The sequence below is a fragment of the Pelophylax lessonae genome (genome assembly GCF_965119305.1).
Source record: "Pelophylax lessonae genome assembly, chromosome: 2".
Classification (NCBI taxonomy): domain Eukaryota; kingdom Metazoa; phylum Chordata; class Amphibia; order Anura; family Ranidae; genus Pelophylax; species Pelophylax lessonae.
Window position 1 is genome coordinate 188434114 of NC_138769.1, and position 27892 is coordinate 188462005.

A 27892-nucleotide genomic window follows, 5' to 3' on the forward strand; every position below is an offset into this window, starting at 1 on the left:
GGCATATACAGTAGGTTTGAAATAAAATTTGATAAAGACCAATCCACATGCATCAACAAGATCTGATCTCAGAGCTGTGAACAAAAAATCAGCACAAATGAAATGCTACAAGAGGAAAAAAAATGTTGCATTAAACCTATAACCAATAAATCTTTCATACATCTACATCTTTGCTTTGGTTAGTTTAAAAGTCTTGTTTTGAAAGATAGTATGATTTATTGAATGTAGAGTATACTATGACATCAGATATGAATAATTAGAAGTTGTCCATTGCAAACAATGATACAGTATACTTTGCACTTGCATGGCAGTCACGGGCATTTTACCTGTACAGTTGATTTTATGTATTTTAATATACATGTATATAGGTGGATTTTGTGTCACTGCCTAGTATATTTTTTGCTGTGCATTTATAATAACCTGCATCTCTCTTTGAAGAATGTTGAATAACTAAAGTCCCCTGAGGATGAAGAAATTTGTTTCCATAAAGGCGAGACTGTGCTCCCGCAGTTAACTGAGATTTATCTGGAAGCTCCCACGTTATCTCAGCTTTTGGTATACCAATTGACATGCAGTTTAGCTGAATAGAGCTTCCTGGTCTTGAATAGATCACCGGTGCAGGACTGGTCGTTATACGAGGAGGATATGCTATAACAATGACAGGAACATTCATTGTGGATGAACCATACTGTGTAGTTGCTTTGCACTGGTAACTTCCCCTGTCATAGACTGAAGTGTCTTTTATTATAAGGGTTCCATTTTGCAACAGAGAAATGCGGCCTTTAACCTGAGGCCCATCGATAACAATTCCATTTGGAAGTGTCCAGGAAATTTGAGGTCTTGGTTCCCCCTGTGTAGTGCAGTGAAGTTGTAAAGTCTCTCCATTGATTATGCTTACTAGGTTATTATAGTTGCTACTCATTTGTGGCTTTCGCCCAATCTGCAAAATGACCAGTCTGTCTGCAGATCCAGCTATATTAGCAGCTCTGCAGCGGTAGGTCCCCCCATCAACAAGTGCTACAGAGCCAATGTGCAATGTACCATCTTGCTTGTGAAACAATCTGTGGAGGTGACTGCCACTGTTGAGCTCAGTACCATTAGGCAGAATCCATATAACATGAGGTTCTGGTATGCCTACAGCTGAGCAATTAAGCTTAGCAACCTGACCCTCAGGCACAACAACAATTTCATTTTCACTGGTAAATTGAGGCCTTACCGATGGTTCAGTGACCGTCAACTGAGCAACTAATTTTGCCTCCCCTCCTTCATTCCTTGCAATACACACCAACTGTACTGAATCTGTTTTCCTTAGAACTTTAATGTCAAGGGTTCCATTTCGATGGACTGTAATTCTATTTCCATAGTAAGGAGCAGGAAGGATTACTCCTTCAGGAAAAGCCCACATGACACGGGGTGTCGGAATTCCTTCAGCTTTGCAGTCAATCAGCAAGCGTGTATCTTTCATTGCAGATTCTTGAACTGTCAATATTTTGTCAGAATAGCCATTAATTTTGGGAGGGAGGACATTTACCTGAATTTGAACCAGTTTCTTGTCCTCTCCACCATCATTTTGTGCTAGACATGTATAGTTTCCACTATCAGATCTTTGAGCTTTTTGGATTAATAGAGTACCATCTTGGTAAATAAGATACTTGTCTGATGATACAGGTATGGGTTTACTAGATGGGGAGAGCCATGTTATTTTTGGGACAGGCTCTCCTTTGGCTTCACATGAAATTGTGATAACATCACCATAAGGCACGTTGATAATAGAATAAGTCTTGTTCTTAATGGCTGGTTTTTCAGCCACTACCTTAACGCTCACCCGCATCTCATCTTTACCAACTTGGTTCACAGCATAACACGTATAGTCACCTTCCTCTTTCATTCCAACTTCATTGAAGTACAATGTTCCATTATTAAATACAACGTATCTTCTTGTTCTGGTCCCACTGTCATCAGATTGCATAACATTATTAATCATACTTCCATCTGGGAGACTCCATGAAATTTCAGGATTTGGAACTCCTGTAGCTACACAATCAACCTTTAGATCTCCTCCATATGTGACTTTGTGGTCAATGTCATTTTTATACTGAATCTTGGCAGGTTTCATCATGACATTTACTTTAAGCACTACATAATCATCTCCAAGCTTGTTCCTCGCCATGCACAAATAATCTCCAGCATCTTTTTCAGTAACAGAGTAGATGATGAGAGTTCCATTTGCAAAGGTTTTGATTCTAGAGTCAAAACTACAAAAAAAAAGATAACAATCAAAATTATTATGCTGATCCATGACAAAGTGACAAGCAATAAAAAGCAGAGTTACAGCAGCAGGCTGAAATATTCAGTTTGTAAAATGTGGCTGACACTTGGGTAAAATTATAGAATTAGAGGCCTACCTACCTACATATGTATGAGCCTTTCTACTTTTTTCTCTGCTTTTTCTACAACCGTTGTTTATCCCTTACATGGTGGCCAAATTAATTTATTTTATCTATACTGTATATGCTATATCTATATTTGTACCTGATTCTTTTTTCTCTTATTTCTTATTATAGTAATACTAAAGTCTTGTTTTATTTTTGGTTAAAAAAAAACAACCATGGTATGCTTACCTGCTTTGTGCACTAGTTTTTCACAGAGCAGCCTAGATCCTCTTCTTCTCAGGTCCCTCTTCACTGCTTCTGGCCCCTCCCTCCAGTTAAGTGCCCCCACAGCAAGCAGCTTGCTATGGGGGCACCCGAGCCGCAGTGCTCTGTCCTCATTCAGACATGGAGCGGTGGCTTTCTTTCCTCACTTGCTCACTGACTTTGATTGACAGCAGTGGGAGCCAATGGCGCATGTTGCTGTCTAAACCAATTAGGAGGGGAGTCCCAAGCGGCTGAGTCTCTTGCCCAACATCGCTGGATCGAGATGGGGCTTAGATACGTATTAGGAAAGCTGAGGGGGGCTGCTGTACAACCACTTTAGGTCTATTTTGTTTTTATAAATTAGATGGATTTAATTTGTATTTGTATATCTATTTCTGTTAGTATCATCTATCTATCTATGGGAAGAGTTAGTCCCTCTGACAAGTTTATATTGCTGCCTTTGTCTCCACTGGGGGGATTGGCCTTTTCTATTTGTGCTGTAGACCATTTTTACTGAGGTAGAATGTGCAGAGAAATCCAAAATGTTCAAGTTTTTTTTTAGAGCAAGAGGTGAGGGAAACACATTTTTTTATTGACAACTGTCAAAGACAGGAATTCCCCTAACTTTGGGGAAATGTGGTCACAACAGGACACAGACAAACTTGTAGGGGTTTTACCCTTTCCTACTCACTCCAGAACTATTTAACAAATTACCTTTTAATATACTTTTCTTATACTTTGAGGGCCTACTTAAACCTAAAGCCCAAAGCCGTGCACATTTTTTTTTTCTAATGCGGTGGGGCTGTGCCTGCACTGCATGCCTTAACTGCTCACCTTGTCCAGGGGTGACCAGAAAACTGTATTCTCCAATCCAACAACAAATGGCGCTCCCCCACAATCCAGCATTGAACTGTTACTAATGTCCTCATGTCCAGAGCAGCTCTATGGGTGTGATGACATCAGGAACAGTCCACTGCCCAAGACTGCTAGACTGGAGGGGGGGCAGGGGCCACAGGAACTGGTCTTGTGCTGGCAGGATAGGAGGATTAGGTAAGTATATCTCCACTCTCCTCTCCCCTCAAAAAAAAAAAACAAGCAGTTAACCCGTGCAGTCCCACTGCACAGAAAAAAAATGCTTACCCAGAGTTCCGCTTTAAGCTCTAAGTGTGTTATCGCACCTATTATGGCACATGGTAACATGAGTTGCATTATAAGCCCATTTATTTTAAGAAGTTTGCCAACACTCCACATGTATGACTCTTTTTTTTTTAACAACACTGCTCACCACAATGCATGGTATATGATGAATGCCTGATATATTGTATGTGTGACAGCACTGGACCAATAGAAGTGAAAGTTGGTTCCAATGGATCCAAAGTGATTTTTCCTTCACAAAATACAAAAGTTCATCTCACTTGAAGAACTTTTCAAAATATTTAATGGCTAAGAGCATCAAATAAAGCCAATGTGTTTTGAGGGGAAAAAGCCTTCTACTTTCTCAAGACTTGAGCAGTCAAGGTTATTAAATCCATGATAAAATGTACTAGGGGGCATGTGTCAAGGCTTGATGAAGATTAACATCTCTCGATGGCTCTATAGGCAGGGCTAAGCCAAGGCAAAGAGCATAGAGACTCCCACCATAGGTACAGTGCTGGGATGGAGGGATAGTGAGAACATCTCCTGTCTATGTATCACCTGGCAATGACCCAATGTAATCTGCAGAGCTCTGCTTCTGCTGTCAACATGCCAGCCACTGCTCTGTATCATCGATCCTGATACATAGAACAAAATGTACATCTGTTAAAGTAACAGCGGAGCTTAAATGTTTCAAATGTGTGAGATTTATTTTTTAAGCTCCTTTAACTCCTTCCTACTTTTTTTCTTTTTGCTATTTTTTATTTTTTTTTAAATCATTTACACACATGATGAGTTGTAAATTTAGTTCCCAGGACAAATACTGGTTATGAAAATAATTTGTTTTAACATACTGATTATGGCAAAATCACACTGGATTTTACTTAATGTTAGTTTTACTTTTGTTAATTTGACAGGTCAAAATCGCATGACAAATTACACTCTGTTGCTGGCAATAAAACCATTCAGTGTGAACCAGGGCTTAAAATCTCTCCCATCTTGTTTAGTGACCCTTGGAGCAAAATTCTGTATCCTTATGGCTAATATACAGCAGCAGTCATTTCTGTACTTTTCTAATGTCCAACCCCTGTACGTACAGGTGTGCAAACTCCATAAGTTTCGGTTTCACACTCTATATTAATCCCCTTTGCTCTTCCACCATTAACTCAAAAAAAAAAAGATTATATAGAGAAGGTAAATGGAGAAGTTGGAAGACAAGAAGGCTATGATAATAATTCAATGTCAATTGACTCTTTCTGAAGAAGTCAAATTTACCAGCAATCTCAAAGGCACGTTGCACGGTACTATAATATTGGTAATAGACAGGAAAAAATGCTTCAAATAAGCAATACAATTATTTGTTTTTTTGGGCTTTTATCTGCAATTTTTTCAGTTAGTGACAGAGTCGAGACACTATTGGGGTTATTTACTAAAATTGGAGAGTGCAAAATCTGGTGAAGCTCTGCATAGAAATCAATCAGCTTCCAGGTTTTATAGCCAAAGCTTAATTGAACAAGCTGAAGTTAGAAGCTGATTGGTTACCATACACAGCTGCACCAGATTTAGAGTGCACCGCTTTTTGTAAATTCCCTCCTATACTATTAATTTGTCATTGGTATGTACTAGGGTTTTGGAATAACATAGAATATAGGTTATTGATCATCAACCCACCTGAAAAAAGAATCAACCAGACGTTTAGATGGAAGTCTCCACATTATTCTTGGCCAAGGATTTCCTGCTGCACTGCACTCTAAGCGTAGGGTTCCACCATAAGACACATCCGTTTTCTGGGGAGAGCTTGCAGTAATTTTAGCATTTAATGGATATTTCTTTACATCTAAATGTACTATTCTCTTGGCTGCACCCACAACATTTGCAGCTATGCACTCATATTTCCCAATGTCTCTTGGTGAGCTGTTTCTTATGTAGAGTGTTCCATTAGGAAAAACAAATAAGTTACCATTTGCAAACTGGGATGGTCTAACCTGGGTTCCGTCTGAAAGCACCCATCGAATAGTAGGTTGAGGAGCACCTTTCGCTGAACAATGGATAAATATGCTGTGACTCTGAGGCAGTGAAATATTTTCCACTTTTTCCTGTTGAATTATGGGGGGTAAGGGTGATACTTGAAGCTTAACAGTCAAACTGTCAGCCCCAGCCACATTGCTTGCAACACATTTGTAGCTTCCTCGGTCTGGGAAAGTAACCTCTTTAATAGACAAACTTCCATTAGGTAAAAGCATAATATGAGACTCAGCTGTAGAAACTGTCCGTACTATTCTCCGATCAGGCAATATCCAAGAAACATGAGGAGTTGGTATTCCAGTGGCATTACAGTCCAATATGATCGTATCTCCAAGATAAATTAAAATATCCCTGTATCGAGATGATAACATTTTGGGTTGGTTGGCAACGACAGCTAAAGTAACAGTCATCTTGTCAATGCCATGCTTGTTTTGTGCAGTACACATATACTGTCCACGGTCCTGTAACTGAAGGTTCTGGATATGCAAAGTTCCATTATCCAAGACTTCAAATCGCTGTATTTTGGTGCTTAAAGTCATGACTGCACCTATTTCAATCAAAAGCAGAAAAAAAAAAATGCGTAAGACAAAAATAAATAGTACCAGTTTTAAATATCAGCTTGAAGAAGTATCATTTTTGGATGCAAGAAATGTATTATTTGATTAAGCTCCTCACATGCAGAGCACAGAATGCTCCTGGAAAAACCATACCAAACATATGGAACGTAATGCATAACTTCTGGCAAATAGTTAAATACATGGTTTAAATACATATATTTTTATGGTTTTACCCATTTAAGGGATACATAGCTCTGTGCAGCCAGTCTTGTGTTATAGACAATTCCTTCACACTGCACAATCAGGTAGTATATCCATTTTATTTTCCTGGTACAGTAATTCAAAATCCTATGTCACCCTCTCTGCCTCCAATTTGCTTACTGGACAATACATGCAGCAGGTAGGTGAACTTAAAGGACAACTGAACCTTTGGTAAAAGTTTTCCTTTAAGGTATGGCCCTGTCCCCCTCAGTAAACAATAGAGGTGGTTGTGGCAGCTACAGAATGTATATTTGTTCTTAGCACTAAATAGAACCAGTGCAGCTGCAGGACGTATATTTGTTCTCAGCAGTAAATTGCATCAGTGCTGCAGGATATATGCTTATTCTTAGCACTAAATAGCACCAGTGCTGAGCTGTTGACCTTGAGTCCTGGTGCAACTCTGTTTCTATCCTAAAAAAAAAAAAAAAAAGACCAATAAAGTTAATTGGCCTAGAGGTATCTGCACATACCTGCAACAACCTCTGCTATTATGCCAGAGCCCCAGGTTGTCTTTAATCAGAACACTTTGACATTTCCTGGTAGTGTTAAAGCTTGTCTATTTCCTTACTTTTTGGCCCATCATTATGAGGGGCTGCCTCACTGACCACACTGGTCAAAAGGAATGTGCAGGAGGCTGGATGAGATGGATAGGCTTTGATACCACAAGTGTTAGAGTTTTTCTGACAAATTAATTCAGAATTCCGGTAAAGTTGTAGGAATTTGGAGAATATAACAGGTGCCTTCCATTTTTATTTTTTAATTTCTTAGTGACATAGTTATTTTTAATAGCACCTTTTAACCACTTAAGCCCCGGAGGATTTGGCTGCTAAACGACCAGAGGGTATTCTGCGATTCGGCACTGCGTGACTTTAACGGACAATTGCGCGGTCGTGCGACGCTGTACCTAAACGAATTTGGCGTCCTTTTTTTCCCACAAACAGAGCTTTCTTTTGGCGGTATTTGATTACCTGTGCGATTTTTTGATCACGCGCTATAAACAAAAAAAGAGCGTAAATTTTGCAAAAATAGCAATATTTTTCCCTTTTTTTTATATGAAATTCCCCCAAAAAAAATGTAAAAATCAAAATTTTTTAATATTTTCGGCCAATTTGTTTTATGCTACCTATGTTTGGTAAAAAAAATCGCAAAAAGCGTATTTTGATTGGTTTGCGCAAAAGTTATTGCGTTTACTAACAAAGGGAAAGATTTTTGTCATTTTTGTTGTTTTTTTTTTTAACGCGTAATGGCGGCGATCTGCGATTTTTTTGCGGTACTGCGACATTGCGGCGGAAAGATCGGACCCTTGACTGACATTTTTGACACTTTTGGGGTTACCAGTGACATTTCTACAGTAATCAGTGCTATATATATGCACTGTTACTGTAAAAATACACTGGTAGTGAAGGGGTTAACTTTATTTGAGAGGGAGGGGCTGTGTGTGTCCCTAGGGGCGTGATTCTAACTGTGATTGGCTGTGGCTTCAACTGTATGCAGAGTGATCAATGGATCTACATAGTAGATCCATGTGATCAGCTCTCATACAGAGAGGAGAATGACAGGCAGCTTGTTTACACAAGCTGCCTGACTTTCTCCCTCTCCCCCGCCGATCGCAGAGTGGCCGGCGGCGATCGGGTCCGCCGGTCACACGCGCGGGGGGGTCCGTGACCACGCGGAAGCGGGAGCGCGCCTCCGGCGGCGCGCGCTCGCTCTCTAAACCCTCACAGGCGAGCGACGTAGACCTACGTCACTTTGCCTGTGAGGGGCTGACCGCCGCCGTAGATAGTCGTGCGGCGGTCGGCAAGTGGTTAAATAGCACCTTTATTTTTTGATAAAATATTAAATTTTATAAGAAGTAAAGGTAAATTTTAATTGACAAGTTACCTGTGGCAAGTTTTGTCCATGTAGTGGTGGGCTTTGGCTCTCCAGTAGTTTCACATGGGAAAATTGCATCCATTTCATATGGCAGTGATACAAACTGGTAGCCAGTGGTTATAATCCTTGGTTTGCTTTCTTGGACTCTGGCAATTATAGGAGGTTGTGGTGTTGGTTCTGCTTTACCTGATGTAAGTCGAGGTCTTTGATTGACATTAAAATAATACCAGTATGGATGTAGTGTCTGTGACATTCGGGTTTGTGCAATATAAGGGGAAGTTGTAACAGCCAAGGTCGTTGAGGTTGTTGAAACTTTGGTTGTAGCTGGAACAGGGGATGTGGTAGTTCTTGTTGTTGGGATCAATGTTGTAGTCCAGGTTCTAGGTGTTACGTTGTCTGGGACTACAATAGATGGCAGATTTGGTTTGGAAGTTGCAGTAAACTGAAAATGCCTTGTTCTATTTAAACGATAAGGGTTTCTTGGGTTTATATAGTATGGATTTACGTGATAAGGGAATCTCATTGCGGTGCCTTTACCATCAGTAATAAAGTTATTTCCAAATGGTCTGTGATAGGGTGTTATTCGTTGTCCTTGGTTATATTTATTTGGTGTTGCTGGCCTTGGCCTGAATAATGGAATTACTGTTGTGGTTGTTGTAGTTGGTGGGTTTGCTGATGTATATGGTGTATACGTTTTTCTTTCTTGAACATTTGGAGCTGTGTAAGCTGTTATTTCTGGTTTATTTGTTAATGAAAGGGGCTGATTAGTAATAAAGTAGCGAAGAGGTCCCTGGGTTCCAATTAAAGGTGGTCTTATAGTAGCTCTTGATGGATTATAATAGGGTGGAACTACTACATGATGATGGTTATTCACTACTCTGGGTTTATGGTAATATTTGGTGTTAAAAAGAAGGCTGTTATTTGATCTTGTGCTATAGACATCTTTAAAGTTTTCCTGCTTTGACTGAACAAATATTTTGTTTTTGATAGAAGAATATGGGTCTAGTTCATTTACAGCTTCCAGATCAATGGTTCTCTTGGGAAATAGAGTTTGAGTAGGCACAAACGGCATACTTGGCAAGCTTAAATGGTAATGTGTAGTGGGAACAAGAACTTTTTTTGTAACTGGAAATACAGTTGCATATTTTCCAGAATTAGGTGTTGTAGTCTGATGAACTGGCTTGCCATGACTTTCCTTGCTTTCTGAATGTATGTGCACTGTTCTGTGATCATTTTCTTCCCCATTAACAGTGGTTGTAATTTTGTGCATTGTTTGTACTGTTGTGGTAGGAAGCTGCTTAGGTACATTTTGTGCTTTGGTAAAATATTTTATGATGTGATCAGTTTTCTGTGTGACTTGTACTGGCAATGTTATGGCCCTTTCAGGAATCTTGTTTTTTCTATTATTTAAATCTTTTAGAAAGTTTTCGATGTGAGCAGCTTCAGTAGTCACAGATGGTGGTTCCGCTACAAGTACTGGTGATGGCTCTGTTATGACATCTCTATAAACTTCTTCATCAGCATTTTTTGAAGTATCTAAATATGTTGAAGGCCCTGATAGAGGTGGATATGTAATGGAGTAACTTGGAGTGGTACCATGAGAAACAGGCTGTTCAGCTTTACTTGTTATTATATATTGATTTGACCTTGTTACAAAATCCTCTGCATGTCTTGTGCTATGTATGCCATCAGATATCTGTTCTGTTTGAGCTGTTGAAACAGGTGCAACAATTGGCAATTCCAAAATTGTAGATGTTTGTTTTTTAGCTGCAGGAGTAGTAAATGGAATTGGGACTAATACACCCTTTTCTGTAATTTGGGGCACTGCAGGACTAGATTTAGCAATTTTAATTGCTGGTTGTGTTATTTCAACGGGCTGATAAATGCGGTTATCAAGAGGGTAACTGGCTATGTTAGTGGACTTGTCTTCAGATTCCATCACAAAAGGTTTTTGAGTGATAACATTGACATCCCTATAAGAAGGCACTGTAGGGACAATCTGATTTTGTCGGTGTCCAAAACGATTTGGTCTGAATTTTCGTCTTCCATGGTTTCTTCTTCGAGGATACTGAATGTTACCATGTGTTATGGGCTGTGAGGTTGTGGTGGCTATTTGCCTTTGTACAGGTGTTGTTCTGATGGTTGTTATTTCTGGAACAGCAGATGTCACCACTTGTTTTCTGTCACTGGAAATAATCAGAGTATGGGGACTAAGGGTGGTGGTCACTAATTGTTGCCCTGTTTCCACAGAAAATATTTGTGATTCATGTGAATTGTATATATCAACAATGTTTTCAGTTGGTTCAATAGAATCCTTTCTGAAAAATTCAGTGACTGGGGCGGATGATATAGGCACCAAATAATTTTTGCTGGTGGTTGCAGGTGATTGTGTAGGAAAAAAAACAGTAGACTTAGGTATTATACTGTCTATGGCTTTAGAAACAATGCGTTCATTCTCCAGAATACTAGTTCTGGTTGGAGATGGAGAAGAGATATTATTATCCACATCCCAAAAGTTTATATTATCATTAGTAGATATTTCTTCTAAAAGGTTTGGTCTGGTTGTAAATGAAATCTCATTTTCTTTCTCATTTTCTGTAGTTACCAGTTCATCCAGGGCAAAGGGTGTAGGTTGTATTATTGTTGAACTTACAAATGTGCTAAATGTTGGTGTTGTAATGTCAATTAAGTGATTTTCCATATCATAAATATCGACATTTTGCTCTGTAGTAAAGGTTTCAGTTTCCACGGTAGACACTTCATCTATAAGGTTTTCTTGTTCACTACTGACAGTTCCAGCTAGGTCATCTGTATCATATAACTCTATGTTTGAATCTTCTTCTTCTGTGAAAGGTTTTAATTCCTTCTCCCCTGTTGAATAGATGGAGTCCTCTATATCAGTGTTTTCAAGTGTTGAGATATCAATACCTGATGTAGCAAGTGTGGTCACTGAATCAGGTGATTCTGTTGTCAAAGTATTTTCAATCTCTGTTTCAAAGGAAATTTCATTATAGTCATCTGACTCTTCTGTAGTCCCTACTACAGTTCTTTCAGCTGTTGATGTTGTCAAATCATCATATTGCCTTATGGTTACTTTTGGTGAAGACGTTATATATAATAATTCATCTTCATCAGCTGATGCTTCTTCAACAATTGCTGATTCTGTAATGGATGATGGCTTAGAAAGGGAAGACGGAGGTGTAAGGTCATCAGTGAATGATGGTGCAGTAGTGGCTATTGGGGTGGTCAGAAGAGGGAATTCTGTGGTTTTTAGAACATTTCTCCCTCTGACTTTGGCTAAAATGCTGGCCCATTGTTTAGGATCAATTTGCTTATTGCCTCCAATTAATCTTTTCCTGGATTCAAATTTCCTTCTCCCTTCTGCCACATTACTCTCTTTATATTTTTCTGTATTCTTCCATGTATTTGTTTTTTTACGGTCTTTTCTGTTGTTTTTGCCTTGGCCTCTTCCTACAGAACTTTTGTCTTTGCCATATTTGACTTTGTCCTGTACATTGTAATACTTATCTTTCTCCTCTTCAACATCTCTCTCTCCTGAACCCCTATCATCATCTATTAGGTCATACTTTGGTTTTTTTGGTACTTTTACAATAGGCCGCTTTTTAATTATTGTCACTTTATTCAGTTGTTCAGAAAGCTTTTTCAATATTGCTACTTGCACACTGTAATGGTCTTCTCCATATTGATTTATAGCAATACATCTATAAAGACCGCTATCCGTAAGCTTTGTATTTGAAATGAATAAGGAACCATTATTTAAAAAATATGCACCAGTTTTATTTGTCACTGAATTGATAATATTATTGCTTGGTAAAATCCAGTTAACATCAGCATCTGGATTGGCATGTGCATTGCAAATTAAAGTTATAGGTTCACCAATGGTTTTGGTGACTACCTTAACATGGCTCTCAGAGATCTCATTTGATGGAGGCTGCACAACCACTCTGATAGGTAAGGTGGCTACCTCATGTTTTACCCGGGCAATACAATGGTACATGCCAGAATCAGAAAAATCAGCTGATTTGATTACCAACTGACCACCAGTTGCTATTGAATATCTACTATTAGGGTCATTGTGTGGAGCTTTTACTGTTGTCCCATCTGGTAGAGTCCATTCAAAAGTAGGGGTCTCTGAAGACTTTACATTGCAGTTCAACTGGCAAACTTGTCCTTTGATAACACTGTAAGATGTTTTAGTCAGATCATTCCTGTTTATCATAACCCAACTGTTTTTCGGATATCGAATATCTTTTGTGTGAAGTGATTGTGAATGTTGTGTAGAAAAAGAGAGAGTAACTTTCTTGGAGGTGCTCAATCTTCTATTAAGCTGAAGCTTGACAACAGACTGCATTACCCACTCTGGCTCGGCGGAAATGACAGCCTTTACACCTGTGTAATAATACGAATCATGATCTAAATTTTGTTTATATCTATAAGTCACTTTGGAGCTATCTGTAAACAACAGCTCCCTTTCTAACTTAACAGGAACCTCACTATAATAAGCTATTAGTTTCCATAATTTTTCATAGTTATCCCGAGTCATGGGGCATTCAAAATCCACCGCAAAGGTTGCATTGATGTCAATCTCTTCTGGATGAAGTTGATTCCATTGTATTTTGCTGAAGTCTTCTGTTTCCTTCATCTGACATTCCAAGTTTACTTTATTCCCATGTTCATCCGTCATATTTAAAATGATATGTCCAATAAAACCCTTATTAAACTCTAATGATGGCAGATCATTTTCATCATCTTCAGAGGAGGTATCACTGCTGTTTATCCTGAATGGGGAGGAGATAAAAGGACGCGAACAGGACATATCCTTCAAACCCTGAATTTCTTGATTTTGGAGATGTCTTGGAGTAGAACACATTGGGCACAGCTGTCCATTTTCATATGCTCTATCCTTCTTACATTTTAAAACACCTATAGAGATATGAAACAGAAAATGTAATATCCCACATCTGGATAAGTAAAAACAATACATCAACAATACAAAGACATAGAGACTTCAAAGCAAGAACAGCATACAAGCTACATGTAGACATAATTATCTGGTTAACTACATCCTTTGAACTTTTAGAGCACCTGCTCTACATCATGCTATATATATTGTACAGTTGTATTTCTCAACAAATACACTGCTCAAAAAAATTAAAGGAACACTTTTTAAGCAGAGTATAGCATCAAGTCAATTAAACTCCTGGGATATTGATCTGGTCAGTAAAGTAGCAGAGGGGGTTGGTAATCAGTTTCAACTGCTTTGGTGTTAATGAAATTAACAACAGGGGCACTAGATGGGAAACAGCAAGCCACTGGTGTTAATGTCTCTGACCAAACAATCAGAAACAGACTTCATGAGGATGACCTGAGGGCCCAACGTCCTCCAGTGGGCCCTGTGCTCACTGACTGGCACTGTGAAGCTCGCTTGGCATTTGCAATTGAACACCAGAATCGGCAGGTCTGCCACTGGTGCCCTGTGCTTTTCACAGATGAAAGCAGGTTCACCCTGAGCACATGTGACAGACGTGAAAGGGTCTGGAGAAGCCATGGATAACGTTATCCTGCCTGTAACATTGTTCAGCATGACTGGTTTGGTGGTGGGTCAGTGATGGTCTGGGGGGGCATATCCATGGAGAGAGGCACAGACCTCTACAGTCTAGACAATGGCTCCCTGACTGCTATTAGGTATTGGGATGAAATCTTTGGAAGCCATTGTCAGACCCTACGCTGACTCAGTGGATCCTGGGTTCCTCCTGGTGCAAAACAATGCCTGGCCTCATGTGGCGAGAGTATGCAGCCAGTTCCTGGAGTATAAAGGAATTTATAACAATAATAGCCCCCCCTCGCATGACCTACATCCAATAGAACACCTCTGGGACATTATGTTTTGGTCCATCTGACACCGCCAGGTTGCACTTCAGTCTGTTCAGGAGCTCAGTGATGCCCTAGTCCAGATCTGGGAGGAAATACCCCAGGACACCATCTGTTGTCTCATTAGGAGCATACTCCGATGTTGTCATGCATGCAAAAAAGCACGTGGGGGCCTTACAAATCATTCAGTACCATTTTGAGTTGCTGCAATGAAATTTCAGCAAAATGGACTAGCCTGCTACATCATCTTTTCACTTTGTTTTTTGGGGTGTCTTTGAATTCATCCCTCTGTAGGTTGATAATTGTTATTTTCATTAAACAATGTGGTATCCTTTCATTCCTAACACATTACCCAGTCCATATCAGTATAGATATCCAGCATGATATTTTTCCCAATTGAGATCTGTTGTGTTTTCAAAGTGTTCCTTTAATTATTTTGAGCAGTGTAATTACAGTTCTAAAAAAAAAAAAAGTATATTAATATCTTTTTCTTATTGGGATTTGGAGTCACAGTCTTCATAGGGGATTGTTTGCTTACTGCAAATACAGTTTACTTTGCAACTGAATGTTCACCAGAGTTTGGGAATGAGGCGAAGCTCTGCTGGCTCCTATCATCCAATCATGGGCAAGCAAAAATGCTGTTTTTTTTTACCCACAGCTGGATATTCTTCATTAAGCAAAATTTTACCACATTCACTAAACTCTGATGAAAATTCTCATCAAAGTGCAACTTACTGTGCAAAGTATACAACCTATTTTGCCTTTAGTAAATCAACCATATGGTGTATATACAGCTTGCTATTTCAAAATCTGTCAACTTTCTAGTATAATTAGCCTAAAAAGTAACAAAACAAAATTGTCTTTTAGAGTACTATATAAATTAGTGTGAACTATGGTTAATACTACATACCCCAGACAGAGAGGTTTTAGTTTATTAAAGCAGAGTTCCGCCTCCCCCTCCACTCCCTCCAAAAATTAAGTCAGCAGCTACACATACTGTAGCTGCTGACTTTTAATATTAGGACACTTACCTGTCCTGGAGTCCAGCGATGTCGGCACCACAGCCGATGCTTCCATCGGCTGTCGGTTGCTGCCGTCCCGCCTTTGCCGGTAAGGGAACCCGGCAGTGAAGCCTTGCGGCTTCACGGGCTGATCCCTACTGCGCATGTGCGAAGCACGCTGCGCATTCCTATTGGCTCGGTGGAGGGGGCCGAACTTCCGAGGGACTTATTGCAAGATCTTGAGTACTTAGAATTCTCCGGGATCTTACTGAAAGCAGCATTCCATCACCTCATGCAGCACTGAAGCTGGACTAAAGGTAAATATATGTACCAATTTTTCCCTTACTGTTTTTTTGCTGTACAGCTGTTATATATGGTTGGAAAGGGACCAGGTATGCCTATTTTGGAAATCTCTTAAAGAGTAAAAGAATGAAGCATTAGTTTTGCTTGAGGTTGGCCTTCAATATGCCTATTGTAAAAAAAATCTTACCATTTGATTGTTCATCCCATTCAAGTAGCCATTTTAACTGACAGTCACATGCCCAGGGGTTCCCATGGAGGTACAGATTCTCCAGCAGTGGCATTGTTTGAATCATACTAGCTGGAAGTGTTTGTAGCATATTATCTGATAAATATAGATGTTTTAATGTTGATTGACGGAAGTAGTCCAAAAAACTGAAAGTGCAGAAGGTGTTGGGATGAAGCTGGTGAAGTAAGTTGCCTTCTAAATGAAGTAGTCTTAATGCAGTTAAACCATTGAATGCGTTAGGATGGATGGATTCAATTTTATTATGGTCAATGTGTAATCTTGTTAGGCTAGAAAGTCCAAGAAACGTATGACTGGTAATCACTTTCAGCTTGTTGTAGCTCATTTTGAAAACCTGAAGAGATAAATGCATATGGTTAAACCAATAATATTACATTACATACAGTAGGATTAAACCAAAATTAGCCAATTTTTGTATCCTATGTATGTGTTTTCTGTCTTTCCCTTTATTTCTCTTTGTCTGAAATGTTTTCTCCTTTAGTTATTCTTTTTAGGATGTCCGTGAACAACAGCATTGGGCATACTGGATTCTGATGGATCCCAGAATTTTCTTTACTTGTTTACTTCTTAGGAATGTTGGAGTTTTTAAATAAATACTTAAAACAGAACTATACTCACCTCTGCTTCAACTATAAGACATGCTCAAGCTTCCCCACTGGTGGCGATATCTTCTTGCCAGCTTTTTTCAGTTTTGGGATCTTTGGCCATCTCGTTTGGTCAGGCTGGGATATTTGGTCAGGCTGGGATACCTCCCATTAATGTGAAAGGAAAGGAAATAATTATGACACATGCTGGGATTGTACAGTGAGCTGTGTATGTTCAAGAGTTTGCAAGGAGGGAGTAAGAATTGTTTATTGCAGATGAGTCATCTGAGTCATAGTGAAAGGCTAAGGGATCCAAAAGAACTCTCTATTACTCCTCCAGGGCAAGAGGTGGCAACTTGATGCACAAGGTCTCTTTATTTTCCAGCATCTCCTCACCTCGCTAATGGCGGGGAAGGGAGACATACTTTTTTACATGCATATACTTTTTTTTATCGCAGGGACCCAACTCTGTGTACACAAATGTTCACAATTCTCAAAGTATCATTGCTTTACTCTACTGTCTGCTAATATTTTCATGTTGAATTGTGAAATTCTTGGAAGGAGAGCCAAAAGCAGGTTTTGCACTAGAAGCAACATCTTTTAATTCACTGAGCCCCCCTTCCCTATGCCAAAATCCTGCACTAACATAAAAAATAAATCTATGGGTATATGCTTACTTTTTCTTCCACCCTATGCATGTCACCCTATGGTCGTTGAAGTCACTATCCTTCGGATGAGATACTGGGGAATGCTGTCTAGTCCAAGGCACAGGAGGCAGAAACTAAACATATCAAATAACTTTTTTTACTCATAGTTTTTATATTTTCTATGTAGTAGGTTTTCCAGGCATTGAGCCTGATGTAGGTCTGCCATTGTTACCGGTTACCTCTCCAGCCCATGTGGGCTGCGACCCTGGGTGTGAGTACTGAGACTTTGACAACTCCGGCATATTTGTTTTGTGGTTTTATTGTAGATAAGGGGATGGGAGAAGGGAATGAGTGGGATACTCCTTACGCTCAACTAAATACAATTGGGACTTTATCCAGGAAAAATGTCTGTTAGTGCTGCCTTGACGCCAGCTGACGCTAGCCAACGCTCACTTACTCTCAGGACACACTGTAACTTGATAGAAGTGCTGAATCCTCAACTTTTAGTCCAGAAGATCCAGGACTGTGAATTATAGAACTACTGACACTGCGGTTCTGCAAAGTCACTGGCTACTCCCCCCAGCCTTGCAGTGGCTTGAGGTAGTTTGTTGGAAGTTCCTGTATGGCTGCAACTCTCAACTGACACTCTGTACAATTCTGGGCCCAAACTGCAGGTGCCCCCTTTAACCCTGAACTCTTCGGGGTTCACTGACTATGTACCCCCTCGGTAACTTCAGGGTCCTCAACCTAGGTACCCCCTTTCCTCAGCTAGCTGACACTGGATCCAAGAACCTTTTCCGGAGTGGTCCCCTCTGACTTTAGGCAGACCACCAGGGGCAATCCTCAGTACTTACGACCTGTGTAGGCTTTCCTAGGACTGGACCCCTCACGCTCTCCGCAGATTCTGGGCAAACCGGATCCCCTCAGCTCAACTCAGCACTCTCTGAATTCCCAGGCGACACCCCGAGACATCCGCTTCCTCAGACAGGAGGAGAGACAGACGTTCTCTCCCTCCTGGGACTCTGCTCCCACCAAAGACACTGTGTCACGCACTTTCCCCAAACATATATCCACTCCCAGAATCCTTTGCAGCATAATCTGCCTTCTGGGGTAGTTACAAGCTTGAATGTGTCCCCTGATTGGGCTTCCTGCACTACCCTATGAGAAGCCTCTCACAGGAACCAGTGGGGTGACTTCCTCTTTAGCAAACACATCTGGAACTCATGACACCCTAACTAAAAGAAATCATGGCCCTGATGTTAGGCAGACAAGGCCCACTATACATTTACCTAGCACCTACCTGTAGGGTGCTACATCTATTTTAGTACAGAAGTTTGGCATGGGGGAAGGTGGGCTGAGTAAACAAGCAGATCTTGCATTTTTTTAGTGTCCACATTCAGTGTCAGGACAAGGTCAACCAGTGCCCAGGGCAAGGATGCCAAACTGAGCCCCCCCTTCCCTTAGAGTTAGGGTCAAGGTGCCCCCACATCTCTGCAATAAACCATTGCACGCAGGGCAACTTCCCCTCCTGCCCACCCCTTGTCCCGGCCCTGTCCACATTAAGGGCTTGTTCACACTTGACTAAATGTCTAACTCTGAACAAAAGCTCCTATAGCATTAATGTGCTTTAATATAGGTGCTAGACTGGCATTTTACAAGCATTAACAACGCTTTAAAAACGTCCCCATATGTCCTTGGCGTGGTTTTGACATGTTTGATGTGCGTTAAGGTGTGTTAAAACTGCTCCACAAATGCCTTTTTGTTTTTATAAAGGGAAGTGACATTACAGGAAATAAACAATTTGAGGTGTGGCTTGTCATAGTTAATGTTTGCTGTGCATACTTAGCAGGGAAGGCCGCAGCATGGATTACTTTACTATACTTTATCTCAAGTTTAGCCTCCTGCAGATGATGCTGATGTTTGAGCAATTAGCTGAGCAGAGGCACATTGATGTCAGCCATCTTCAAGCAACATAAACAGGAAGTGCATAGAAGGAAGTGACTGCAGGACGCTTTTTGCTCTCCTCTATCATTACAGGGCATTGGGGGGACATTAAATTCCTCCTATATGATTTTTTTTAAAACTCATTTTAACACGCCACAAATGCGTGCCAGCATGTTTGCGGAGCGTTACCATAGACTTGAATGGGCGGCTTTGAAAGGCTTCAAACTCCTTCAGTCACAACATAAGGCTTCACTTTTGAAGCGATGCTAAAGCTTTATGTTTTGATAATGTAAACAGCACTGTGTGCTGTCCAATTTATCATTTGCATAGACATTTGAGGGGGAGATAAAACCACCCTTCAAACGCCTGCTTTCAATGCCAGTGTGAACCTAGGCAAGAGTTGTGTACACAATGTACCCAAGATGGGAGCATCCTAGGGCCACAAAAAATAATTTACTGAAATCTGGAAAAAGAAGTATGTACCATTTGCTGTCTGATCTTTGTACGCATAACAGTTACAGAATTGTAGCTATTCAGGCTGCTTATTATATCTATGACCATTTGGTAGATGCTAAAATATAAACTCCATTTAAACCTTAACATTTTTATAATACTAATTTTCTATGTATTACACTTTTACAGTTCTCTAAACTTTTGCAGTTTTCTGATCTGATTTTCTGTGGCACAGAAAACAAAGCTTTTAAGGGCAACCCACCCACAGGGAAATATGTAAGGAGTAGGAATACAGTGATATAAGTGTTATATATATTGACCAAGCACATTACCTCAGTGCTACATCAGAACCAGTTATTAGGGATGCACCAAACACTGTTTAAACAGATTCTTTGTGAACTTTATTATCTGGTTAGAGCTAAAGTGATATTTTTACTTCTTGCAGACATTCAATGTAATTCAAGAATATTACCTGTAGAGAATTTAGATCTCTAAAAGCACCATTGGGAATGTTTTGCACATCATTACTATGAATCAAAAGCATCTCCAGTTTTGAAAGTCCAAGAAATGAATTTTCGGGTATGGATTGAATGCTGTTAAACCTGAAACAGAAGATAGTATATTTGAGAAATGTAGATCTCCAATTCTAAAAGTTCAGTGTAATTGCAAACTAAACTCAGACAAAAAGTATTGGAGTTTTTTAAAAAGTCAATTGACCAAAATGTGATATTCCAAAAAAAAAAAAAAAAAACTCGGGCAAAAAGTATTGGATTTTTTTAAAAAGTCAATTGACCAAAATGTGATATTCCAAAAAAATAAATAAATAAATTAAAAAAATGTGATATTCCACAAGTAGGGTTTGCAGGTCACTTGTGGCTTTAATTTCTTGGGAATGCCTGAAAGGACATCTCCATGCCACAGTCCCCAGCTTTGTGATTGCCAACAGTGGACCCTGTTTCTACTGATGGAGGAATATTTGCACCTTTGCTGTTACACTTGCAAATTAAAGTGCATATACATTTTAACAAATGCATATTAAATCTAACAATGAACTATTTTTATCTTTTGGTCTATTAAATTTGTTTGACAAGTGCAAAAAATAGCTGTTGATCCTGCTAGAATTGTAAAGCTTTCTTGTTTCCTGTGCTCTCTGGTATTGGTAAATCATGAAGCCATATCAGTTCTGCCTAGCTCATTTCCTTGAACCAAAAAACACCCCCATGTTGAGGAGATAAGAAGAAGGGGAGGTGTTCTGTAGTTTAAAAAAAAAAATGCAGGGCTCATTTTGTGCCGCAATGGTGTGTCTTCTGTCCTAATGCCCAGAATCATGACTGAGAGAAGATGGCAGCAACCATGCCCAATGAAAGCATCGACAGGGCAGCGTTGGGCAGCATTGGAGTAGGATCATTAGCCAGGAAAGTCTGCCATGATGTGCTAATATACTGTGCATACAGTACATAGCTAAAACCTCCTGTGGCCTAACTGAGAAGCATTTTTTGGAAAGGTTTATTTCTGCCTTAGGTAAACTCTCTTTGATGTCATCCTACAACAGAAAATTAGGATCTGAATTTTTGTCAGAATCAACAGGCATTTTTCTGTACTTGTGGGGGCCATAAAAGGATAAAATATGTTGAAATGTATTGCATATTTTTGCCCTAACATTTTAAGTGGTTTAGCTTATGTGGCTAAAAAAATAATGCAAGGACCAGTAAGTCTAAAATACTCGATCACAACAGCAGATTTCCATACCAGGATCTCTGCACTGCAATCTATTGGTGCAAGAAAAGTTCTTCTTCAACACAGAATGCTGGTGAGAAATGAGTATGCAAATAAGGGATTACATTTATATTAGGGTGGGTTCATTTTAACTGAGGGTAAAGCCCAGTACACACTATTACACACTACCTGCTGGGTTGAACAAAAAAAAAGCTGACAAAAGCTGAAAAAAGCTAGTTAGGAGCCGCTGTACTAAGAATCCAATGTTAGTACAGTGATCTCCCCCACTAAGCTATTGTGGTCTAACAGGGGGATGCCTCCCCTCCAGCACACTCTGGTCAGCGCTCTTAGCCATTTATTGAATCCGGCCGATGTCGCCCAGCATTCAGCCCATGTGTACCAGGCCTTAGTGTAAAGAGAGAAATGGTAAGTGTGAATGTTAGTGTTAGACTACAAGGAGGATTAGTGTATTAGGATTAGGGGTTTTAGCAAAGGTCAGTATGCTTAGCTATGTAGCTGTGCCCTAAAAAATGTTGGCACTGAGCTGAAATCAAAGTTATTGACACATTATATTCATGCAAATGTTGTAATTTTAACCCATATGGCCCAGTGATTTGATACATTTACAATTAAAACAATATGTTTAGTAATTACATTTTATAATAAAGAGAAAACCTTTATTTAGTAAGCCAGAAAAAGCACAATGGGCTACCTGTGATAACCCTAAGGGCCCTTTCCCATGGGCTTTCCAATCAGGTCCGCCTGTCAGTTTTTCAGGCGGACCTGATTGGATGCTCCATGCACCCATATGGAGCAGTGGATGTCAGCCGTGACATCTCCGCTGACACCTGCTGCTATCCGAACCGATCCTGTCTATGAAATCTAGACAGACGAAAACCCTATTTTTCATCTGTCTGGAGGATTGGATCAGATAGGATCAGATGAAAACGGACAGGCGGTCCGTTTCCCTCCAAATTCCCATAGAGGAGAGCGGGGATCTGACAGGTTTGTCTCTGCAAAGTAAGCGGAGATGGAGCTGTCATCTGCCTGCTCAGCGGGGATCGGCGGATCGATCTCCGCTGAGCAAAACGGAGTCAGCCAGGCGGAAAGCCTGTGTGAAAGTCTTTTGTACTTTAATTTTTTAAAAGCCATGAAAACAGTTTCCACTACCATTGCTGTCACTGTCCCCATTGGGGGAAATCACCATCTCTATTGTCCAGCTCACTATTATCCCTGAGACAGAAAGAGAGGAGATATGAGTGAGGAGTTTTTGCATTTCAACCAGAGCAAGGGGCAAGGGAAACCCCTCCAGTGAGGATTAGGGATCGGCCGATTATCGGCAAAGCCGATATATCGGGGACCGATATACACTTTCCCCAATATATCGAAATCAGCCACCAAAGTGACTGATATTGCCGATATTTCGGAAAGTGTTTGTACCGAAGTGATGCCTGCAGCTAGAGGCATCACCCCGGTACCGGCGTCCATAAACGACGGTCAGCTGTCTTGTAATGACAACCGATGCAGCTGAGAAGCTGATCGGCTGTCATTACAAGAAGCGGGAGGGGACGTCCCCCCTCCCGCCGCCTTCTGCGTCTCGTCCGGGTCTCCTGTCCCACCGGGAGACCCAGGCAACCAGCCTTCAAGGCCGCTGCAGGCCCGATCAAAGCCGCATTTGACTCTGATCAGGTATCCATGTAAAATCCGGAAGTGATGTCATGACATCACTTCCGGGTACTCGGCGCCAGATTTTAAAAAATGACAGCATTCAAAACAGCCAAACTTGCCATTTTGAATGCTTTTAAGTGCAGAAGAGGGGTTTGGGGTCTTTTAGACCCCCAGATCCCTCCACAAGAGTACCTTTCAAGTGATAAAAATATATATTTTTTAAACGTTCAAAAACATCGGCCAATATCGGCCGATACAGATATATAATGGCCGAAATATCAGTATATATGAGAAATGTAGCCACCCTTTCTTGCTCACTCCCAGGATGGACTAGGGACTATGGGGGTCGAAGTGTGTATAGAGCAGTGCACATGATCACAATTCGTATGCACTGCTCATTCCAAACAAACAGAAGTGAGAGAGAAAAAGAGAGGTTCAATAGCTCACAGAAAACATTGCAAGGAGGCAGAAAAACACAGTAACACAATTTAATGAAAAATAGGATACAGAGACATTAAAGAAATTTCAAAGGCAGAAGGTTTTTTTTTTTTTTTTTTTTTTTTTAATCTTAATGCATTCTAAACATTAAGATAAAAAACTTTCTGTGCGCAGTAGCCCCCATAACTTACCTGAGCCCATCTTTATCCAGCGATGTTGCAGGAGTTTCTCAGCTGCCCTGGACTCCCCTCCTCATTGGCTGAGTTAGCAGCATGGCACGATTGGCTCCCGCTGCTGTCAATCAAAGTCAGTCAGCCAATCAGAAGAGGGGGGAGGGGGCTGACCATGGCTTTGTGTCTGAATGGACAAAGGGAGCAGTGACTTGGCTCAGGTGCCCCCAAAGCAAGCTGCTTGCTGTGGGGGCACTCAACAGGAGGAAGGGACCAGGAACAAAGAAGAGGGAACCTCTGTGCAAAACCAACTGCACAGAGGAGGTAAGTATAACATGAATATTTAAAAAATAAAAAAACACTTTACAACCACTTTAGGTAGTGGATGTGTATGGATTATTTTCAGAGACTTAGGCTGGCCATACACTATACAATTTTCTTATTCAATTTCCTTTAGATTTACCTTAAACTATGTAGTGCAAGGGCCTGCCTGACTGCATACAAATTGAAAGTGTTTAGGTTTGACCCTATATTACATGGTTTTGGTAAATCTAAAGGAAAGTTGAACAAGAAAATTGTATAGTGTATGGCCAGCCTAAGGCTATCATTTAGTGTTGCTTTCATTAGCTATGTGGCTATTTTTCTCCCAGTGAGAAATCAAAGAAGGTTTTGTTTCAGATCCGAATATTTTTATAGGATGCTTGCTCCAGGGAGTGCAGCAGTGGTGGAAACTTTATGATTATGTCATTAATCTTTTGCCAAATATATGTAAATTGCTGATAAAATTTTAATTAGGATACAAATGAAGATAACACTTTTATACATACCCCAAATTAATCCTTTCCACATGTTTTGGTATCCTTGTTGGTACTGTTGCTAGTGATCGAAAAGTGCAATGAACTTCAGTGTTGACATAACAGGCACATGGGTGAGGACAGGATAAGACACTTTGTGGAAATATTAAGGATATAATAATTACTGGCAATAACCATAAATGTACCCGGCTAAACATTCTGGTTAATGTCTTCATTTTTTCCTGCAGGTACAAAAAAATGAAAGTTTTTTTACAGGTGCAATTAAGTGAAATTTTAAAAAATATATTACAATATGAACGTTCCAGGAATAAAAAATTGTATATTTTAAAGCCTATGCAGATATACAATCAAAACAAAAAAAAAACACAAAACAAAAGTCAGAGCAAAGGACATAATGTCCCATATGCTTATGCCTGTTCTGTTAGCTCTCATAAAGATTGGCAAACTATGCCTAACATCTCCACCCAGCTGCTCCATTCATAGAAGTCATACTACAGCTTCTATGAATGAAAAACGATCTTTACTCCTCAATTATTCCGGGTAATTTCTTCTCCATTTACTACAATGCTATTTTTTTAAACTGTTTTTTTTAACTGGTTTTTATTGAGTTTTTATGAAAACGATACAAACAATGTTGAATTGCAAAAGTGATAAAACAGTGTAGTAACTAATAAAACATTGTACGGGTCAGGCTCGTATATCAATCGAGGTACAGAATACGGAATACAGTATATGGCACAGATATCAATGAGGGTTAATAACATTTACATCCTCAGTAATATTGTCCTACATTCCATACATCACAATAGTTCTACTGCTTAACTACTTTACCACCGGAGGATTTTGCTGTCTTACGTCCAGGCCACTTTTTGCGATTCGGCACTGTGCGACTTTAACTGACAATTGCGCGGTCATGCGACGCCGTACCCAAATGAAATTTACGTCCTTTTTTTCCCACAAATAGAGATTTCTTTTGGTGGCACTTGATCACCTGGGTGATTTTTACTTATTTCGCTATAAACAAAAAAAGAACGTAAATTTTGAAAAAATACCAATATTTTTCACATTTTTTTATATGAAATTCCCCCCCAAAAAATTTAAAAATCAAAATTTTTTTAATTTTTGGGCAATTTGTTTTCTGCTACCTATCTAAGGGAAAGATTTCTGTCATTTTTGGTGTTTTTTTTTTTAACGAGCAATGGCGGCGATCTGCGATTTTTTTTTTTTTGCAGGACTGCAAAATTGCGGCGGAAAAATCGGACCCTTGACTGACATTTTTTACACTTTTGGGGGTACCAGTGACATTTCTATAGTAATCAGTGCTATAAATATGCACTGTTACTGTAAAAATGACACTGGCAGGGAAGGGGTTAATTTTATTGGAGAGGGAGGGGTTAATGTATGCCTGGTGCTTACTAATGTGTGTGGGGGGAGGTGACTGAGTGACACAGGGACAGATCACATGTTCAACTATGCTGAACCCTGCAATCTGTCACTGTTTGTCACTTAGGAGATCTGCCCGCTTTGTTTACACAAGCGGGCGGATCTCCAGACTCGATTCCCCGACAATCTGGGAAGAGCAGCGGCGATCGCCGCTGGTCCTCCCCTGGCCCGACTCCCGCTGTGACTGAACACAGCGGGAGCGAGCCTCCGGCAGCGCGCGAGCGCCGCCCAGAAGGGGAGGAGTCCAGCGACGTAGGTCTATGTCGCTGGACGGAATCGAGCCACTTTGCCGCAGTACAGTCTCAGTGACTGGTCGGCAAGTGGTTAAGTTCAAGGGATGATTTTGCAGGGGAGAGGCTTGCTTAAGTGGAGAGCTCCCCAAATTTCTCAGGTGGAATATTGCTGGCTACAAACCCCTTGGGGTCCCTTCCAAAAGGGATTTAGGGATCGGACACCCCCAATGGGAACAACCTGTGTCCAGAGTCCCCCTGTCCCCCAATGTATATGGGACTCCCCCCGACTCCCTCAGCCCCTCTGTATTGGTTAGTGAGTCAGTGTTAGTTATAACTGCCTACAAAACTATGAGAAGTGTGGTGTTATCATCTAAAACTTCCAGGAGGACCATTGTTTCATGCATGTCACATGAGTCAAGTTTGCCCTCGCTATCAACTACAATGCTATTTTTTTGATCAACAATAGATACAGTATTTCCTCTATTTTGTTCTCAGCAGTCAAGGATTTGATAAAGTTTGGCTTTAGGCTATTTTTATTTGCATTTTTATTTATAGAGTATATCTTTATTTTTGTCATTTACATTCCACATTATTTTTTTAGATTCCCAATACACTTTATACTTTTAATGTCCATAGTTTTTAATACAGAATAGATATGTTTTTATCACGTATAGATTATGTGACACAAATATTTGCTCTCCACTTTCTTTACCATATAGACACTTTGGGGGAGATTTACTAAAAAGGATGCAATCAGAATCTGGTGCAGCTGTGCATAATAGCAAATTAGCTTCTAACTTCAGCTTGTTCAATTAAGCTTTGTCAATAAAACCTGGAAGCTGATTGGTTCCTGTGCAGAGCTGCACCAGAATGTGCATGATCCGTCGTTAGTAAATAACCCCCTAAATAACTGACAGGGGTTTAATACCTAAAAGTATCTACCCAAATATAAAGAAAAGGTGTTGCCTTTATATACACTTTAGGTGAATTCCTAGAAATTGGGAAGTACACTTGGGAGTACATCTACTCTTAATATTTCCAGGACTTATTCTAAAGGGAAATAAATATTGATGGCTTATTGTTAAGCATATAACAGTTTATACTCAATAAATCTGTGGCTGACACAAGACCAAATTTAGAGCTCATTCTTTTTTACATTTTCTAATAATCCTTTTTTCCTTTCCTCATTCCCAAATAAAGCCTTTAGTAAGTGAAGAGATTGAAAGATCCTTACATTGCACAATTCATGTGTTTTTTTTAATATTACGCTATTGTACTGTTTGACAAGCTACATAAATATTCTTTGAAATATTCTTCTACTGGGACTTCAAATTTCTCTGACACCTCTTTCAGAAGAGGTGTCAGAGTAGAGATTTCACTCTTGGCAGATTCTATTTTCCCTCCTTTATCCCTACATATTTACCAGTCATAACCTAGGACAGCTCCCATATCAACCTAGGATCATAAATAGGAAGAGGAACTAGGTATGCATTTTGAATACAATATTTACTACAAGTTGTAATAAGTCTGTCTGTCCTGCTACAGAAACTATTTAAAAAGCATTATTTTATTTGTTCTGCAACTCTGAAAATAAAAGTCACCACCAGACAGGTCCATTTTTATTTCTAGAGCATGTTGGGCACACAGGACCTTCTATCACATGTAATATTACTTCTCTATTAATTATAATGGAACAGAACAGGATCTCTTCTGACTGTCTTATAACCCTTCTGACAGAGTTCGGGTTAGCATCACCAGGATTTGATGGGAAAATGCAGTGTGGCTTTGAAATCAGTTTGAGACACTTCTGAGATTGTTCAGAGGTCATTCCAAGTGCAATAAAACTGGAGGTAACC

General features: G+C 40.0%; 1 protein-coding gene across 1 annotated transcript in view; it reads right to left on the reverse strand.

The window, feature by feature from the left end:
• Positions 1-349: 349 nt before the first annotated feature.
• Positions 350-27892, reverse strand: part of MXRA5 (matrix remodeling associated 5) — a gene marked incomplete at its 3' end in the record, with an annotated part of 96428 nt that continues 68885 nt past the window's right edge. The window contains exons 2-7 of the mRNA XM_082245526.1: positions 24373-24581; positions 20026-20155; positions 15869-16259; positions 8495-13429; positions 5442-6342; positions 350-2255 (exon numbers count right to left, since the gene is read on the reverse strand). Coding sequence (XP_082101652.1) covers positions 350-2255; positions 5442-6342; positions 8495-13429; positions 15869-16259; positions 20026-20155; positions 24373-24575 — 8466 coding nt within the window. The 5' untranslated portion in view covers positions 24576-24581. The remainder of the gene's footprint in view (positions 2256-5441; positions 6343-8494; positions 13430-15868; positions 16260-20025; positions 20156-24372; positions 24582-27892) is intronic.